Below are 20,499 nucleotides of genomic sequence, written 5' to 3'. Positions count from 1 at the left end.
GCACCGGTTGTGGGCTATTAATAAAGCTCAAGTTGGCAGCTTGAACGGCCATGTGGATGTTGCATGCAGGCCGGGTTTGTCCAACAAAGTTCACACAATGAAGGAACTGTTGGGAACCGTGGAAGGATGTCAGTCCCGATCAGATGATCTCTCCACGGCAGCTTTTCTAGATTGAGCAGAGGCAGCACTGAGGGCAGGGCACCCTGAGATTTCAAAGCTAAGAGCTGCATCAAGACAGGAATTTGGCAACAAAGATGCAGCGAACAAAGCTATTTTTAATGATCCACAAAAGTTGGAGGGTTGTCTTTTGCCTCATTGCCACTCTGAACACTTTAGGGTTGGGACATGAGGCTCAGTAGTTTTGCCCAGCCAGCTGGCTGACTCTACCTTTCCTGGAAATCACTTAGGAGTAATACTTCCTTTAAGAGATCTTATATCCCAAGGAAGTAAAGAGGCAAAACTTGCCTTGACCAGGGCTAGGGCTCTCCCTAGTGAGATGAGGACCCTCCAGGACGTTAACAGTTCTGGAGGGTCTGTAAGATAGAACTGTTCTACCAGGCTTATGGAAATAGCATGGCCTCCTTGCTCGAGAACTCATCCACCCATCAAAATCTGTCCAATATGGACCGCCCTCCCCCAAGACACAATATCTAAATTGGAAAGAGTTGTTTTTTTTTTAAATCTAAAAATTATAACTGATGTAACATTTTACAGCATATAATTTATTGAGTTGGTTGTTTTACCCTTGATGTTACCTGCCCTGAGCCAACAGGGAAGGGCAGGATATAAGAATAAAAATAAAATAATAATTAGTGGTATGGCTAGAATAGCAGCCATAAACTCAAGCGACATCTGCTTAGTTGCTCTTACCCACAGGGGAATCCACCGTTTACAGGCCAGATTGTTAACGGATCTATATACCCAAACACATTAAACTGATGTATACTGAATGAGACCTTTGGTCTATTGTATTCAGCACAGTCTGCTCTGACTGGCAGTAGGCCTTAAATCAGGGGTAGTCAAACTGCGGCCCTCCAGATGTCCATGGACTACAATTCCCATGAGACCCTGCCAGCAAATGCTGGCAGGGTCTCATGGGAATTGTAGTCCATGAACATCTGGAGGGCCGCAGTTTGACAACCCCTGCCTTAAATAGAGGTCTTTCCCACTGTCTACTACCTGGTCCTTTTAACTGGAGAGACAGGTTATTGAACATGGTCCCTTCTGCATACAAAGCAGATGTCATGTTCCCACTGAGCCATGGTCCCACTCCTTACTTACCCTGCAGAGCTCAAATGAAAGCACCTTATACTGAGCTAGACCATTAAGATAAATAGACCCTGCTGGATCAGACATGTGGTCCAGCATTCTGTTTAATGCCACAGCCAACCAGTTGCTCTGGAGGGACAAACGGACACAACAGAGAGACCAAGGCCTTTGGATGCTGCTACCTAACACTGGCAGAGCCTTTTGTGGCGCAAAGTGGTAAGCGGCAGAAATGCTGTCTGAAGCTGTCTGCCCATGAGGCTGGGAGTTCAATCCCAGCAGCCGGCTCAAGGTTGACTCAGCCTTCCATCCTTCCAGGGTCGGTAAAATGAGTACCCAGCTTGCTGGGGGGTAAACGGTAATGACTGGGGAAGGCACTGTCCCTCCAAGGGTCAGACATGACTCGTTGCTTGCACAGGGGATACCTTTACCTTTTTACCTAACACTGGTAGATAGACTTGCTGCCTTTGTGCATGGAGGCTCTCTTCAGTCACCAAGGCTGGTAGCCATGAATGCAGCTCTTCTTTATGAATATTTCAGGCCAGATTTTAAAGCTATCTATGCTTGTATTCTCTTCCTTTCGCTGCATCTTCAGCATTAACATGCCGGTTTTTATTCTTGCATTGCACTTCTACTTGGTGAGATCACATTGATTTGTAGTATGTAATCTGGCTGGAGTCTAATGTAAATATACTGTGGAAGAGGTCCACAGCAATTGGCTACAATGGCTGATTGGGCCTCCATGTCTGAAAGCCTCTGAACATCATCAGGCGCTAGAAGGAGGTATTGGCTTCAGTGTCCTGTTTCTGGTTTTGAAGAAGCATACAGTTGGCCACCATTGGTTTGCTTTATGAAATTTAAGGGGGGAGGAGAGAAATTCCAGTTTTAAAAGTCATCTGAGAGGGGGAAAAAAGACAAACAGAAAAGAAAAATCTAAGGGCTAATTATGCTATGCAGGAGAATTAAGCTATTAAAAAGGAATAGAGATAAGGAGGGGCAACTGGAGATACAAGAGCTATTAAGAGCTTTATTGCCTTGCGTGAAACAAAGATTCATCAAGTTGTTAGTTTTATATCTGCTGTTGTGGGATGAAAACCAGACCCTTTCCCAGAAGCAAGATTTCTTTTGCCTTCCTCTCCAAGCACACGCACAGGAGAAGCGGTGAAGAACTACAGCCACTCAACTGCACGAAGCTCATGGAACCGTCCCACTCCAGGCAACAAAGGAGCCCTTGTTCAATTTCCCCTCCTGATGCGCAGGATTTGCTTCTGGCTCTAGCAAAGAGCTTTTCCGGATGAGCGTTCATTTTGATGGACAACGCCACAGAGAGCTGTTCCTGGCCTTTCTTTCTAGTTAGCACGGCTGTAGCAGGAAATCATATTTCTCTGGCAATAGAATGTTACTCTAAACACAAACAGACCCAACTACTCCTCACACACACAAGGTCACAAGGCACCAGAAGAGGAAGAAAGGGTGGAAGCCGGTGATGAAGGAGAGGGGGGAAGAAGACAGGAAGGAGGAAGAAAAGTTGCAGTTTCCTGAGTGTTTGCTTGTCTCCTGTGAAGACAGGTGGCAGGACTTCAATAATCTTCTGGATTTTCTTCTAGTAGGTAGACAGCCCCGTCACCCAAGTATGAAGGCTGACTGGGCTCAGTTGACAAATAAAGTCAGCTAAGCCAAATGAATTCTTATCTAGAAATCATAACATCATTCCCCAGATTACACCCCCACTCCCAGTATATGCCACCTACAAGGTCCACATCTTTAGAATCTTACACCTCTGTCATATTCAGCAAGGGAAAATGGCTGCTAGGGTTCACTCACCCACACCCATTCTCTCTCACACACACTCACACACACACCTGGAAAGCCTACTTTTTGCCATTACAGAGAACTTTAAAACTAGCTTTACTTACAGGGGAAATAAAATGCCAACTAAGGCCAGGATTGTCCCCCCCCCCCCAGACATGAATTGTTAAAAATCTCTCTTGGATGCCCGGTAACTAACTTCCCCTCCGGTGGATGTTGTGCTCCCCTTCTAGAGCAATAAATGAAGCAATTGCACCCAGAATGAAAACTGGTATCGCGCCTTAACTTAGAGAAGGGCATTAATTTGGTCCACAGATACCATTAGAAGAAGAATTGGTTCTTAAATGCTGCTTTTCTCTACCTGAGTCTCAAAACAGCATTAATTTGGTCAACAGATACCATTAGAAGAAGAATTGGTTTTTATATGCCACTTTTCTCTACCAGAGTCTCAAAACGGCTTACATTTGCCTTTCCCTTTCCTCTCCCCACGACAGATATCCTGTGAGGGAGGTGAGGCTGAGAGAGCCCTGATATTACTGCTCAGTCAGAACAGCTTTATCAGTGCTGTGAAGAGCCCAAGGTCACCCAGCTGGTTGCATGTGGGGGAGCACGGAATCAAACCCAGCTTGCCAGATTAGAAGTCCACACTCCTAACCACTACATCCTGGTAGCTCTAGCCCTGGTAGCTCTACCAAAACCTGTTTTTTTTTCCTGCCTGAATTCAAGTCCCAACAGACACAAAGTATAAAAGGGCTCTTTTGATGAGCAGTTTGGATTCAGCCACCCTTGGTACTCAAAACATCAACTTGCAGTTAAGGCTTTGTCCTGTCCAAGATCTTCAAGAAATGCTAGAGCTTGAACTCTCCCTCCCCATCCTTTCTTTTATTGCCCATTCAGGAACCTGAAGGTAACTGGTATCTTCACACAGGATTAGATTGTGTACTAGCTTTCTCTGGCTGTACATGATATTCTGCTGAACCAACTACTTAGTTTTTAATTGTCTCTCTCCACTTTTGTTATGCTGTCCTTCTCATTCTAAATAAAGGTGGCATTTAAATGTCCTTTGACTCCTTCCATTTCCAAGTCTGACCTGTGTATAAACAGGTTTAAAGGTTCCAAAAGAAAACACAGACTGCATTAGGTTCATTTAAGAAAAACTGTACGAGTATAAAGGGATCATTTTGCGTTACAACTTGGGACAGAGACAGCAACAAGAAAAGATCTCCATGTGCTTCAAATTACTCTAACTACAGGGATGAAGCAGCGAGCCATCATTCATTTTCAAGGACTGTGGAGGTCCCAAACAGTGAGCAAGCCCCTTATTCAAAACGGGCACTTTGAAGACACCCAATGAAATGCAAAACAGCAGCACACTGTCCATTTTACCTTATATTTCAAAATATTTAATAGAAGAAAAACTGAAAACCACAAGAATGCAATTTTAGAATAAAGATGAGTTGAATAATGCCTTCTCAAAGTAAGCTTTGTAGATAATCAAACCAAGAGCAACGGCTTTCTCCTGCTGTTGAATACAATTAATAGAAATAATACGCCAAACATATTCAACCCTTCTCTTGGTGAAATAATTTCTCTGGCATGATCTCTGTGCAGATCAGACTCTGCACTACAAAAAGTTTCAGATAATCAGGGCAAGGAAGCAACCTACAGTTGGATTTGCTCTGTACACCGCAGCATGATGCTTTGTTTCCTTCATAACTGAGGTCCCCCTTTCATCCATGGCTTTAACTTGTGCACTTTAAGGTGAATCAGCAACTTCATAAATAGGATTCTGCTTAAAACGTGTCTCAGTGCCAATAGGCTCCAGCTCGGTAATTGGATGTAGATGAAAGAAGTCTCTTATGTTTCGGCAGTTACAATGCAATAAATAAAAGAGGCATCATTGCGGAGCAAGACACTTGTCAGTTTAGTGGCCACCGAGGGGTGCGCCCTTCTTTAGTACCAGAGCCGCGGACTCGGTAATAAAATGGTGAAGATGTTCTACTGTCTAGCTTTATGATTCAACAAAAAGGGAAAAACGCAAAAGGACAAGTTCCACTCACAATTTTGATGACCCCCCCCCCCAAAAAAAAAGGCTTTTGTAAAATTACTCTCTTCATTGGGAAACATCAACCCTGTTTATTCACAGGCTAAAGTATTTTATGTACTTGCAGGAATTCTTAATGTCAGCTGCAGATTTGAAAAGAAAAATAATTAGGAAAAAGAAAGGCATTTTTACAGCCATTAACAAGTTTTGCTTTAGTTTTGCTTTAGTCCTTGTAGTGTAAACCATGTTCAAAATGAAAAGCATTTACTAGAGGCACAATTAAACCGATTCTGGCTCTTCGGAGCTTGTTCTGGCCTGCCTCAAGATACTATTCTGGCATATATACCCTGTCCTGGGGGTCCTTTGATAACCAGCCTGAGATCTGGTTTACATTCTTGAATTCACACGCCCATGACATTCAGAGTGTCCCCTAAGAGTTCCAGGTATACAGAAATAATTGCAAAATTAGCATGCTTGGCCTGTTGACTAGAAAATAGCAAAGCACATTTATTAACAAAGGCTAATAGAGTCTATTAGCAAACAAACAACCTCAGCAATAGCAGTTTCAAGATCTCCACTGTGCCTGGACTGTTCCATGGCAGAAGCACAGCAGTCCTTTACTTAAGTCCTGCTACTGCTTTTAGATGCCTTAGGAACTGGAATTGGTAGGTCTTTTGTGCAGGGCCCTGGAGCTGCAGTTCCCCTCAGCTCAGGGCAAGTAAGGCACTTGCATGAATAGTTTTCACCACAAAAGTTCTCCTCTGCGGATTCAACAGCACAGGACTCAAGATACATTTTCTTCCCTTACCAGCTTCACAATGCCATCCTGTGCGGAACTCTACCCTTCTAGGCCCACTGAAGTCAATGGGCTCAGAAACATGGAACTCTTAGGATGGCACTGTTGATATTATATAAAAATAAATTTAATCTAAGATGCACAACCTACCAAATAATACTGCTGGGCAAGCACTATTCCTTTCAACAAGGCCTGTGAGGGAAAATCATAGGAAACCCCCTTTTAAATAGATGCAGGACGTGTAGCAGCAGCTCCTGGCAGATGCACAGATCAGAACACACTGCAAAAGTAGACGGTCACAGAGGCAAGAAACTGCAAATAAAAGGTTCAATTTTGTCAGTTTGGGAGTAGGGAGAAAAATGCAAAATCCAAAGAAAATTCCTCTAGGCGAGCAAAAGTATAGTAATGTCCTGAAAGTTGGGAACTATATGTGCTAATGCTGGAGTCAATCCAGTAATAAAGTTGGAAGCCGTTATTAGTGAGCAGAGGTAGGCTGAAACACATATCTTTAAACTGAATAGCTTTTTCACTGAATCAATCTCATCTCAAAACTGACACATTCTTCAGGAAAATGGGCTTGATATAAAGGGAAAACATACACCAAACCTCTTATTTCCTATAAAAGTTGTGCACTTGGCAGAGGTGGAGATATAAGGCAATAACTAGATTATAAGTAACTTGTTCTCATACTTGGGGGTGTCACGAGTAGATGATGCACCCAACCTTTAGGGGTGTTTTCTGTAGAAAGGATTTAGTAATTCTATTATAACAATCTCTTACTGTCAGCAGTCCATTTAAATCTTGTTTATCCTGTGGCATTCATTCAGTCCTCTCCTCTTCCTTCAAAGTAAGAGCTTCAGGTCTATACAAGGCTGTTCTTAAAGTTCAGGCTTTTGGGGCTAATAACTTAATCCAGCTAGTTTAGTTATTTGAGTTTTCAACAAGCACTGTAACAAAACCTTGTTCACAAAAGCCACTCAAAAAAGTCCATAGGAGTTTCACTGGAGGCCAAGGGATGTGGGACTGTGCCCATCAAAATTATTGTATCGTTGGATTTCAGCTTTGTCTAATGTTCTTCTTTGTTATCAGGTTCTCAGGTTTCAAAGTATTTGTAAATTGCTGTAACGTAGAGCATGACATTTTGCCAGTCCGGACGCTCTGTTCGTACCATCTCGTTAATGTCCTAACAAAAAAGAGGAGGGGAGGAGAGACCAAAATATAAAAAGACAGCCACACCTTGCAAAAAAATAGGAAAACATGCTGTTAATCTAAACCACAATACTTCCAAGTAACCAATAGAAGACTGCTGCTAAACAGAAGTTTGCAAGTCCTACTACTAATTCTTCTCAGCCGGGCACACCCTGGAAGGAGAGATTTGTTAGGGAATTATAGTTTCTTACTTATATCCATTGACTGAACACATGAATTTTTCTCACAGAGTCAGATCTCTGAACCATCAAGTTCAGTACAGCCTACTCACAATGGCTGTAGCTCTCTATTTAGTAGATGTCTTTCACATCACCTGCTAATTGATCTTTCATACTATTTAACTGGAGATGCTGGGGATGTACGCCAAGCAGATGCTCTGCCACTCAGTCATGGGCCATCTAATTGGCATTATTATTGGCTGTAATTTAGCTCCTTGGGTAAAAGCACTAGATAGAAGAATGAAAAGTTAAGAGTCTAAACTGGATGGCTGCTGTTAAGAAGAAAGGATAAGACGACTAGATAGAGTTGAAAGCAGCTCAGGACTGCAACACACTCCACCGCACCCAAGTTCTATAGCACTTGAAGTGTGGCTTTACTTGTCTGCTGGTGAACCTGCAGGAACTTGCAAGGTAAACCTCTGTCCCAATTTGGTTATCATTAACAAATTGGAAACACTGACCACCCATCCCACACGGTCCTCCTGGGTCAAAGCCAGCTCCACCTCCAGATAATATACATCATCATTTGGAACAGCACAAGTTTTGACTTTTAAGGGAAGCCCACACTTGCCTTCCTGCTGTGTACACACACACACAGAGGCAAAGGCTACAACAGTGATCTAGGACAGTGGTCCCCAACCTTTTTATCACCGGGGCCACTCAACGCCTTTTACTGAGGTCCGGTGGGGGAGGGTAGTTTACTCCTCTACTCTCAACCCCTGCCCTAGCACTCTCTGATCGCTATGGTAATGTTTAAACATCCCTTCAAAATAAGATACAGACACGCCACAACAATGAAGTGTGTTGTAAAGGGCTGGGGGGGGGATGAAGTAAAGGGCCGGGGGGGGGGAGAAGGCATCCTTCGGGGCCCACCTCCAATTAGTCGAAGGACCACATGTGGTCAGCGGCCCACAGGTTGGGGATCGCTAATCTAGGAGACTTATTTTTAAAGCTTTTAGATTTCTGCCTCCTCTGAACCTGGAGCGTAGTTTTTCTCAAAAGCAAAACATGCATTTGACTGCTGTGATGGGTATAAGATGGTGTTAAGTTATTGTATTCTTTCAGTATATTCAGTGTCTGTTTTGTTTTGCATATTAATAGCATCTGTCCTGAAGTAGGAAACTGAGAAACAAGGAAGGATGCTTACTGCATAAAAGGAACCTTCCAGTTTTTACCATGAATACATGTGCCATGATTCTATCCTAGAATTTCTTTGTGTGATAGTATATACACATTTAGACTGATAGCACCAATGACTTACCAAAGTGGATTTGATGCCAACACTTTCTGCTGCCTGGAAAGCCAGAGTGAAATTTCTCCTCTGAAAAGATAGTAGGATATTTAATAATAAAGTTTGCACAATTTAAATTTCAGAAACATTGCCTCAACGGCTTGGCTTGTCCAAAACGTATATAACATTTTAAAACAGCAAGTTAATTGACTTCCTCTTACCATCCTAGGGGAGACATAACTACTCATTGTTTAATTGTTTAGGCCCCAGGGTTCCTACATCAGGCACCAACCTTAAGTCTGTTCCCAAGCTTCTGGAGACTGGGACTTATAAGATGCTCAAGAATGTGAGTTAGGCAAGTTAACTAGCCCTTTCCCTCCATTGCCCAACCTCTGGATCTCACCATTGGGAGTTGTCCCCAAGAAGGCCCTGGGACAATACCACTTAATTCATCACCTTTCTTACACCAAGGGTTTTTGGGTTAATGATGCTGTTGCGCCAGAACATGGATCTGTCAGGTACGCTTCACTAGACCATGCAGTGGTCATGGTCAGAGCATGTGGTAAGGGAGCTTTAATCACAAGGCGTGATATTCAGACCACCTTTCTCCTATTCCCCATTCACCCTGGAGATTTTTGTTTAAATTTGAGTTTTAAGAGAACTGGTATGTTGACAAGGCCATGCCGATGTGTTACTCTTATTGCGTGTGCATCCTCTGAGACATTCAGTACCTTTTTGGAATGGGTGGTTAAAGATGGGGCATCCCTACACATCCCTCATTATCTTGGTGATTTCTTGCTTGTGGGTCTGTGTGGATAGGCTGACATCCTTTTTGGCACCAGTTGGGGGGCCTGGTATTAGAGCAGTATTTTAGACTGTGGCAGGGCTCTCTCAAATGCACCAGTTAAATAGCAAGTGCTAAGAGGATTACTCTCTGCCATGCTAGGCAAAAGGAAGTGTACTCTGAGGGAGATGCTGATGCTTTCTGGTCTTGGGGTTATTGATCTGGGGGTTTAATGGGAAAGCCATTTGGCAAACCCTGCTCTTGTCCGGTAACTCACTTCAGGTACACGCAGACACTGCTGCCAGCCTGGGCTTTGGTATATATTATAATTGCCAGTGGTGTACACAGAAGTGGCCAAGAAGCTGACAGGGTTCTGATTTGGTTGGGGATTTGATTTTTCTTCAGTCCCCCCCCCCCCACTGTAGTCGCAGTCATCGTTTGGCAGAAATTATTTCAGGATCACAGTAAACTCTTCTGGTGCATTAATCAGGCAGTGGTCCCGATTGTGAACAGTCAATCTTCACACTATTGAGTGGCTGGTCCATAGGTTCATTTTTACCTGCCTGGGAGTTAATATCTTTCACCACAAGTATATTGCATATGCATTGTTCTGATTCTAGGAGAAGCGGCTCCTGGTTCAGGTATCATCTACAAATGCTACTCCCAAGGCCTTCCTAGAGGAGTTGTGGAGCCTTGGTGGAATCTCATCCTAAAAGGGATGATGGGGTCTTTAGCACCATCTATGCAGAGAGCGTACAATGGAGCGGTGTCCAGATTTATACAAGGATCTTGTTCACAGGGCTGTCACCCTCCCCCACCACTCTCGGAGGAGCCGTTTTGTACTACTTGGCTCAGCTGCAAGCTTGTGGTGTCACATCCAAGACCATTAACGTCCACTTGTGAGGACTTCCTCCTTCTGCAAATTTATGAACTGGCGGGATGCTGGCAGTTAGCCCAGCAGGCTAAGGTTGGAGGAGGTTGGTGTCTTTCAGGGGGGGATTCCAGGAGGCCTATTTCCTTTATGCTGCTTCTGGTTCAGATTCTGCCAGCCATTTGTGATGCTGGTTATGAGTCATTACTTTTCCAAGCAGCATTCACTTTAGTTGTCTTCGGCACATTTCACAACAGCAAACTCCTGCCTGCATCATGCGCAGGTTCAGGATGTGGGGCATTGACATTATGCAATGTACACAAGTTGGAGTGGACCTGCACATTAGGCTTTGCAGACTGAAAACTGTTCAGTTGGGGTACAGCCTTGCCCAGCGCACAGCATCTCTGCCTTTCTGGATTTAAGGCCCATTCCGGGTGCATGCAAATGTCATTTGACTGTCCAGATGCTACTTTGGTGCAGTCCTGAGACAGTGCATCGCCAAGCTTCGTCTCCCACCAGAAACATTTTGGGCGCAGTTCAGATCATGATATTTTGCTTACAAAACCTATATGTGATCCGCCCTTTTGATCTAATGTTTGTTCCTCTCACTATTCACTCTATTTATAGCCCCCCTAAGTCCAAGTTCATCATTGGGCACAACATTGTGTGTTGGGATTTGTGTGGAATTCAGGTTGGGGTCTTGGGGAACATTTCCATATCTTCTGGATTAGATGTCACGGTATGCTTTGATCTTCCTTGTTGGAATTATTGGCAGCAGAGATTAAACAACATGGAGCCCCAAGCATTGGTCACCATCCAGTTAGGGGAAAATGACCTGCCAGAAGTGTCAGGTCTCTGCAAATCTATCATCAAGGATTTGAAGATGATCTGGCAGCTAAAGCTGAATTTCCACATATATTGGTCAACATTGTTGGAGAGATGATCATGGAGAAGCTCAGTAGCACCTGACCACATCGTCCTGGCAAGAAGGTATGTTTGCAAGGCTAAATTCCTTTGGGATTCAGTTTGTTCATCCCTCACCCTAATATCAGCTATATGGAGCCAGCCATTCCAAGAGGATGGTGTGCATCTTTCAGACTGGGGAATAGACATTTGACTGTGCTCTACAGCAGGGATTCCCAACCATGGGTCTGGCGGGGGGGGCAGTCTTCTCAGCTCCTGCTCTTCTTGCTGGCCTACGTGAGGCAGAGCAGGGGGAGGGAGGGAGGGGGAGGGAGTAAAAGGAGGGCTAAGGATGTGAGCAGTGTGACCAGGTTTTATCATTTCCTGGGTTCCTCAAAGTATTCAGGGGCTCTTCCATGGTCGAAATGTTGAAAAGGTTAGCTCTACAGTGTTGTATTTAGGTTTGAGTATTGGTGGGAGCAGTGTTGTGTGGCCCCTCTTGCTCTGTGGCAGTTGTTGTGCATCGGGCAGATCCATGCTGGGGTGGGGGAGAACAAGCTGGCATGCTGGCATCTCCAGGTGAGGGGCCTCCTTAAGAAGCTGTGTGGATGTGGAGCCACAGCACCATCCCCAGAGGGGAAAGTGCTGCCTGGCTGGCATTTCAGGGTGGTGGAGGGGACCTAGTGCAGGCTGACACTTGCAGGCTCCCAACCAGCCTACCACCTGTACACCCAAAGCAAGCCATAGGCAAGCAGGATCATACGTGTGTGCATTGATGCTTGCCAGCTTGGTTGCTGGTATGCTGGATTCCCTGTGGTCTCCTGAATGCAAAATGGCTGCATATGTCCATGCTGTGCCTACACTCATTTGAATAACAATAAAGTTGTGGCCATTATCTTGCCAAAAAAGTCTTATCTGTGTGTCTAGTCCTAATTTCTGTCTTGTAATGCCTCCCACTAGACAATATACAATCTACAATGACAAAGCACAACTATTTGTCATTGCCCCTCCCCCTCCCCCCTCCCCAGAAATCCATCAATGCATTCTGCTACTAGACCTGATTGTATTATTACTGTTTAATGTTGTTTTGTTACCCTGTTATCATGAGTTAGTAATATTAATATTATAGTCATTTATATGTATGGTTCTTTGTATAATTCTCAGTTCCATGTAAACCATCCTGAGCCTTCAGGGAGGGCAGTGTGAAAAATGAATGAATGAATGATTGACTATTTTCCTGCTCTTGATCACATCAATAATACACAGGAAATAGTTACCCTTCAACATTCTTTAACCTGCTTCCACCATACCTTGCTTATTTATGGTCCAAAATGGGGAGAAAACTCTTACTGTTAAATTTCCATCTCTAGTTGCTAGGGTTTGATTCTTACATGCAACAGATTGGCTTTTCAGAATCCTTATTTGATTTTTAAAGAAACATAATGTAATATTTTACAAACAGAGACTGAGCAGGAGTTGAGTTAAATCATTATTGCTCAGAAACCATTTATCTCAATAAAATCAGAGTCCAGTAGCACCTTTAAGACCAACAAAGATTTATTCAAGGCGTGAGCTATTGAGTGCAAGTACTCTTCCTCAGGGGTGCTTGCACTCGAAAGCTCACACCCTGAATAAATCTTTGGTGGTCTTAAAGGTGCTACTGGACTCTGATGTTATTGTGCTACTTCAGACCAACATGGCTGCTCATTTGAATCAAACCATTTATGTATTGCCGCTGTGGTACCAAACATTCCTGCCCAGTTGTTTACAAACTTCCAGGGAGTGGGGAGAGAGAAGTGGCCGGTAAACAAGAGTCAGGAGCTGCAGTGACTTCACGTTTCATTTCGCAAGGACAGGGAGCTATGCAGCCAGCTGGGCATCCTGGAGCTTGTATAGAGCAATGCACAGCCCCCCCCCCCCCAACATCCACTCGCCCCACCACCTTTTACCGCATGACTGGAGGTGGAAGACACACCTCACCATTGCTGCTGTTGAGTCACACCATCACATACACTGGAAAGGAAGCAATAGTCTCCCTTTCACTTTCTGACCTGGGGAACAGATGGCCCTGGTGGAGCCCATCCATGCTCTGCCAGATATACCTCTCTTGCTAGCCCAGTCAGTCTTCCACCATGGGAGGAAGCCTGGCTTGTTTGGGCTTGCTATTCTACAGATGTCTTGGGAGACTTCTTCAGGGCTGGATCTTGTAATACCTCCACAGGTAGCCAGGTTTACCAACTGGAGCCCACCTCCCTCTATTTTACAGGCACTTCAACTAGGGATGCCAACTCCATTGGGAACTTCCACTCTTTAAAGTAGCCATTCCTTCCAAAGTGATGTGCTGTATTCTTGAGGCTTGGAGTTCTGGTCCTGCTGGTGGACCTCCTGAGGGTACCCAGGCTTTGACCACTGTATGATGCAGTGTTGGACTGGATGGGCCATTGGCCTGATCCAACATGGCTTCTCTTATGTTCTACCCCAGCATGCTGCAGCAGTGAAAAAAGTAGACAAGAAAAAAAAATTCAAGCTGGCGATGGCAAAACCAGAGAACGAGTTCCTAGATATAAAACCTCGTTTTCGTTTTTACTCCATCAGTGAACTTATTTCTTAATTTGTTTTTTCAAGGATACTAACAAAGTCTTCAACACACTATCTTATATTTATACCTTATATTTTAAGACATATGACTTGGGTCTATTAATATCAAAGGCCCAATGTGGGTCATTTATAAGATAGTTACCTTCACGGACCTTTGATTACAGTGGGCATTCATATGTCATATGTCTTAAAATATAAAATAAAATATAAGACATATATGACAAGTCATATGTCTTAAAATGTAAAGTATAAATTTAAGGTAGTGAGTTGAAGATTTTGTTAGTATCCTTGAAAAAAAACAAATTAAGGAATAAGTTCACTGATGGAGTAAAAACAAAAACTAGGTTTTATACCTATGAACTTGTTCTGTTGTTTGAATACAGTTTTTGCCATTGCCAGCTTGGAATTTTTTTTCTCGTCTACTCATATTTGGCTGATGGGTCGTCTCTGCAGCAATGAAAAAAGGCAAACAAGTTAGGGAAGATTAGGAAAAGGATTGAGAATGAAACATAATATTTCATTGTAATGCCCCTGTAAAGATCTATGGGGGTGGCCTCATTTGAAATAGTATGTAGATGCAGAGAAACTGATTGGCCAGTGTTACATTATTATGATTAAAGTATGTATTTTGAGTAAAAGAAAATATTAGGCTTGCTCGTGTCTTTTATAAAGTTTATATCTCTGGTGCCTGGCATTACATTTTATGGCACATATAAAGCAACATTAATGTCAGAACCAGCCCTTGTAACAAATGAGTTTGATATCTCTGGGCTAGGGAGTGATAGCATCTACCTGTATTTCAACCACATAAAACGTATAATACTGTACCTTATCTTGACTGTTCAGCTCTTGATAGGGAATGTGAGCTGGGAGATAAGTATGGAGAACAGCACAGAAAGCCAGTCCATCGTTCCAACTGCTGCTAAAGTTTGTGATGTCAATATTCTTAGAAGGGGAAAACACACAAACATCAGATGAACAATAAATGAACTTCTTAGGCTTACTTATTTTATTAGTAAGGTGCCCTTTCACCATGCCAGTGCTAAACTAGCCATTTGAAGAGGTGAACTAAACAGTGGAAAAGGACTGAAAGGCATGTTACGGAAAGATCTTCTAGAAAGACTAGAATAGTAAAGTCCTCAAGTGAACTCTGCACAGTTCTAAGTTTTTCACAGGCCCATCCAGTAAAGCACTGAAAACAGCCCAAATCAGAGCCTACATTTGGAGCTTCTAGCATTCAGTCCACCAAATACAGGGATTTTGCACTAATTTTGTATATTTATGCAAGCTACCTTATAGGATGGAAGGCTGAGTCAACCTTGAGCCGGCTGCTGGGATTGAACTCAGAATTGAAGTCTAGGACCCACTTATTAGTCTTTTGGGGAAGTCCACAGAATCCATAAAATTCTCTTCCAATTCCACATTTCAAGAGAATATACTTTCTTCCTGTCAGCTTTCTCCATTGTTCAACTTTCATACCCATACATAGTCATGGGGAATAATACTATGGCATGAATCAACTTAATCTTGGTCGCCAACAACACATCCTTACACGAAAGGATCTTTTCAAGCTCCTTCCTGGCTGCATTCCCCACTTTCAATCTCCTTCTGACTTCTTGGGTGCAGTTTCCCTTCTGGTTAATGATCAAGTCAAGGAATAAAAAACCTTGAACAATTGCAGTTTCTTAATCATCCACCTTGTTGTGCAATTCCCCAGTAGGCGTCATTTTTGTCTTGCTGTTCAGCTATAAACCTGATTTTGCGCTTCTGTTTTAACCTCCATCAGTAGATATTTCAAGTCACGAGCCCTCTAAATCACATCTCATAGTAGGCATTTTACAAGGAAAATATAGTTACATTTACCTGTAACTGAAATTCACTGGGACTGCCTCAATGCAGGCCTCCTGTGGAGAGAAAGAACTCCACAAAATCCTACAAAGCTTCTCCTTCTCTATCAGAGCTAGAGACCTTTTCCTGCCCATTTGGTCATGTGACAGAGGAGAACTCAGCCCTCTTCCCTCAGTTTTCTTTCCATCGCTGTAGACCAAAGAACAGAGCATGGTGGTGGGGAAAGGAGGGAGGGATGTTTACCTGCATAGAACACACTCAATGAACTTAAGTTACAGGCAAATGTAACCATGTTTTCCTTGTAAAATATCTTTTTGGCTTTTTTCACTGGGGGGCTCTGATGTCACTCTCGGCACTATTATGACCCCCCCTTCAGAAGTAGGCTTTGACTTTGTAGCCAGAATGGAAACTACAGAAGGAAGCAGAGATCCCTTTTGAGAGGACTCTGACAATGGGGAGGGGGGGCGGCAATTTCTTCTGTGGCACCACTTTTAGGCATTGAGCCAGGACTTGGCACATTTTTAGTGTGAAAAGGGCAGCAAACCTGGCAGATGCTGATGTTAGGTCCTTCCCCCAAACACACCAAGCACACTCAGTTCTCATAATTTTGTGCCATATTTGTGTCATAGGATTGACACTTTTGAAAAGAGTCATCAAGATTGAGATTTTTCTCTCTATAAATCCAAATGAAGACTGTTGAGGCAATTTTTCTTCAGAAGAAACTTGTGGTACATTCTCTCTTCATGGTGGCAGAAAGAGAACTGCTCTCTCTATCACATGACCAAATGAGCAGCTCTGATAGATGGGAGGAGGGAGAACTCATTAAATAAGCTTTCTAAAATCTTGTGGAGTTCTTTCCTTCTGCGCCAAGCATGAATGAAGGCAGTCCCATGTGGGACTCCACAGAAGACACAAAGATATACTTAGAAGTTTAAAAAACTTGGATGCAATCTATACATGCAAATTAGAATAACAGAATCATAGTGTTGGAAGGCCATCTAGTCCAACCCCCCTGCTCAATGCAGGAACAGCCTAAAGCATCAATTAAAAAGCTAAAAATGAATGGCAGTGATTTAAGAGGAGCTATTAAGGAACACCAAACAGAGCCACTTTTTCTCTCAGGTGGATTTTTTTTTCATAGATATTACTGGAAATGCCTGACATTTTAGCCCCTCCATATGTTTGTGCATCCACCTGTACTGCCTTTGTAACCATCAGACAGCTGTGCGTGTTATAGACTGATTGCTGTACAAGCATAGTATAACACCTTGCCATTTACCATTCTTAAGGTCTGTCTGTAATGTGCATAATTAGGAAGGGCACTGATTCCTATGACTTATAGCTCTCAAAGTAGAAAATGCCCATCATTTATTGTCAGCTGTGAACATTAATTCAATCAATGCAGCAAATAACAAGCAATGGAGATTTACGTGGGAGTGCTGAACAGGAAGTTGCAACCACAGTGTAGCTTTATGGCGAGAATGCTGACTAATGGCAAACTTGATACGGTCAGTATCAATGTTTGATCAATTTGCTAAGTCACCTATGACTAAGTGCTCAGGTCTTATCTTCCTCTGGAAGATGCTCAAACATGAGGACATGATGTATCTAACATTTTGCTGTGAGATTTCAGAGAGTTCAACTAAATATGCTGCTAAGTTGTTTTCTCAATTGAGCACTTGTATGTATCAGCACAGTCATGCTGGTATATGCAAAAATATCCATGTAGACTAGGAAATGCATAGTAGGCTACCAGGTTTCTCTCAGAATGTGAAATCATGACAAACAACATCAAGTTAGCTAGCAATGTGAGCCCCACCCCATGTTGTTACTTTGAACTAAGAATAGCATAAAAGGGAGAAAAGCAATCTACCCACAACTACAGCACAGAGCTATTTCAGGAACAATGGAGGGAATAGTTGAGAATAAAGTCATTTTACTACAGGTTGGATTGGAGAATGGGAAAAGTGGCTGGATCCTCCAGCAATGAAAGCACTAGATGGAAGGTCATTTATTCGATGTCACCATAATCTTCCCTAAGAACCTCTTTGGTCATATTGACATGTGGACAACCTTATACATGTACAACTGACACTGGTACCCTTAGGCTAAACTCACCTGAGGCAACAGACAAAATTAAACTATTAAACTTCTGGACAAAATTAAAGGCTTTTATTTTTCTTGCATAAAATGCAGAATTACATAACGAAAATGTAGGAATACATAATGAAAAAGAGTCATTAGTGTAAGCCTAATGAGGCCATTGGTGTCATCGTGAAAGGTTTGAATTTTTGGATCACGGTTTACACTGTTGTGATGAGCCTCTTCTCTCGGGGGATGGTTTGCACCTCAAGGGGATAGAAAAATATGTTTGTGAAGTTTTGTAGACCTGGTGAGGAGGACTTTAAACTAAATCCAATGGGGGAGTGAGACATTGATTCAAAACCTAGTCTGATGACAAGAACTGTAAGGGGGAATCCTGCAGATTTACAGAGAATGGCACATATGCAGGGAACCATTAACTTAAAGGTAATTTCAAAAATGAAACCCCTGAGACACAAATGAAGGATTATGACGTCTCTACACTAATGCAGCATGTACGGAAAACAAGCTGGAAGAGGTCCTAATAGAGGAAGGGAACTATGACCTAATAGGCATTACAGAAACTTGTTGGGATAACACTCACAATTGGAATATTAGGATTGAAGGGTACAACTTATTTAAAAGGGATAAACAAATAAAAAAGGGGGAGGAGTGGCAATATATGTTATGAACTAGATTCAAAGCCCGTTCATGAGAACAGGCTTTGAAAGCCCCCCCCCCCCCATAAGAAACAAAGAGGTAGCATTGACTCTGGGTGCGGTGTTTCTGAGCCCGGTGGGAAGGCCTCCCCCCCCCAGTGGCAGCGCGGCCTTCCCCTGGGGCCTAGAAGCACACCCAGGGCCTCTACGAGGGTCTAACATGCTAGTGTCTCATTTGCAGGAAGTATTGCATGTCTCCCCCATCAGTACATTCAGCCCCCTCCCCAATCCAGCTTATTAGTTCAATAGAAGACACATCACACTGTGATTCTGCATGGAAGAGTATATGCTGAAAGTCACGTACGCTGCTTTAGCAGACAAATGAAGTTTGTTCACACTCCCTCCTCCCCCCGGGCAGTTACAAGGCTCCAGGAAGATCGATAACCAGCCAGTCAATGGCAGCAACAAGACAACCATCTTTTTCACATTGACCATTCAAGATAGAAAGTCTAATTTTTCTGTGGTAAATTAAGAAAATTGTCAGATACATGATAAAGCACCTGACAGGAATGTTTCTTTTTATGATTTATTCAGAAAACATTTAGCATCCTGCCTGTAACAACAATTGTGGAAGTGAAAGACCTCCACAAACAAGGGCCTATGTTCAGAAATAGAATCATTTGATAAATGCAGAGATGCCAAGGAAGCAGGGGAGGGATGCCCTCTGTCTACACAGCACGAAGTTTCCCATTGTACTGAAAGAGCTGCCTTCCTATTAATGCCCCCCTCCCCATCCTGTTACGTGGTCTTTCAGCTTCCCCCTGCATTGTGAGGCTCAAGTTACAGACAAAGCAAAAAGGAAAAAAACAACTTCCGGGTGCTTGAGAATTCTAAACCTTTTCAATACAAGTTAACCAAAACAAATTCCACTAGAAGGGTTTTATAGTCTTATGATCATAAAAACCTTGGGTTTTAAAAAATCAAGAACAAGGGAATGATAAAATACATGAATTCATTTTCACCCTTTAAATTACTGTGCATTGCTGGCATTTGAAGCGTGTTTACTGCAATAAATCCCCTCTCAAGACTAAAACTACATAATGGGAATTACCAGTGTGCAAAAGGGAGGGTAAGCATTTTAGTCTCCTTTAATGAGAAACCAGCTGCTTTGTCAGAAGATGCATTTATGTTACTGCAGAATAACCAAGTAACTATTAATAACAGCTATGATTTACATCACATGTTCCTGCAAGTACAGTACATACCCAGTTCCCTCAAATATATGCAGTGAACTGTGGAGCAGCCTCACTTGGGCTACTAGTTTCTGGCAGATGTTCCTATGCTGCACTGTGCTGAAGCCAAGCAGCAGTTACCTGATAGCCTTCCGTCTTCTTCTGGCACCACTTCAATAAAGCATTTCTCTTGGAACCTCCATATTCTCTTGCCAGAGCAGACAAAGGGTCTTTCCTTTCTTCTCTAGAAGAAAAAAGTTTAAAGCTCATAATGCACTACTTACTTAAGTACAGGCATTAAAAAAAATTCAAAGGGGGCTTGCTATTTCCCCTGTCCTTCAAATCTATATTGGGCTGGGCCAAGCTAAGTCACTTATGGCAACTTTGTAGACTGTGTTATATTTTGCATGCATTCTTACTTCCTCTTCAGGACCTATGAAGCCAATTCCCAGTAAGTAATCTGCTTGCTACTATCCTAGTAACTGCCAGATTACAGGTACACAGCAAAAAGGATAATTTAATGAGGAATCATGCATACAGGGAGGAAATGCTTTAAGATAGATTTAAGTTACTCTTTAAGGAAGACTGATACATGTCATTCTCTTAGAGCTATGGTTAGAAATAATATTTGAGACATATCTTAACTGAACATTCAGCTATACTGAACAGCTTTACTTTGAATTTAGAAAATAAACTGATAGTATCTCCTGACAGTTTATGGCTGATTAAGAAATGTCACCTTGAAAGAAATGCGAGTTGGAGCATTAACTACTGAAAAATTACTTTCTTCAAAAGGATTAGACTAGAAATACATGTTATGGGAGATGTGTGGCTACTGCTGAAGCCAGGAACCCCAATGTTATCTCCCTCCTGCCTTTGATAGTGGGTAGAAAAATAATGCATTACCTCTCTCCATGTTTTCCTGCTCTATTTCAGCTAGCAAAACAGA

General features: G+C 42.8%; 1 protein-coding gene across 6 annotated transcripts in view; it reads right to left on the bottom strand.

The window, feature by feature from the left end:
* Positions 1 to 4,455: 4,455 nt before the first annotated feature.
* The window catches only part of SPECC1L (sperm antigen with calponin homology and coiled-coil domains 1 like), a 54,686-nt gene continuing 38,642 nt past the window's right edge, over positions 4,456 to 20,499 (bottom strand). For all 6 annotated transcript variants that reach the window (XM_077309073.1, XM_077309072.1, XM_077309074.1 and 3 more), the window contains 4 exons: positions 19,692 to 19,794; positions 14,558 to 14,674; positions 8,604 to 8,663; positions 4,456 to 7,098 (listed from right to left, as the gene is read on the bottom strand). In XM_077309073.1, coding sequence (XP_077165188.1) covers positions 7,009 to 7,098; positions 8,604 to 8,663; positions 14,558 to 14,674; positions 19,692 to 19,794 — 370 coding nt within the window. In that variant the 3' untranslated portion in view covers positions 4,456 to 7,008. The remainder of the gene's footprint in view (positions 7,099 to 8,603; positions 8,664 to 14,557; positions 14,675 to 19,691; positions 19,795 to 20,499) is intronic.

Source organism: Paroedura picta, chromosome 13 (assembly GCF_049243985.1).
Source record: "Paroedura picta isolate Pp20150507F chromosome 13, Ppicta_v3.0, whole genome shotgun sequence".
In the NCBI taxonomy this organism is placed as follows: domain Eukaryota; kingdom Metazoa; phylum Chordata; class Lepidosauria; order Squamata; family Gekkonidae; genus Paroedura; species Paroedura picta.
Note: the sequence above shows the minus strand (reverse complement) of the source record. Positions and strands in the feature narration are given on the sequence as shown.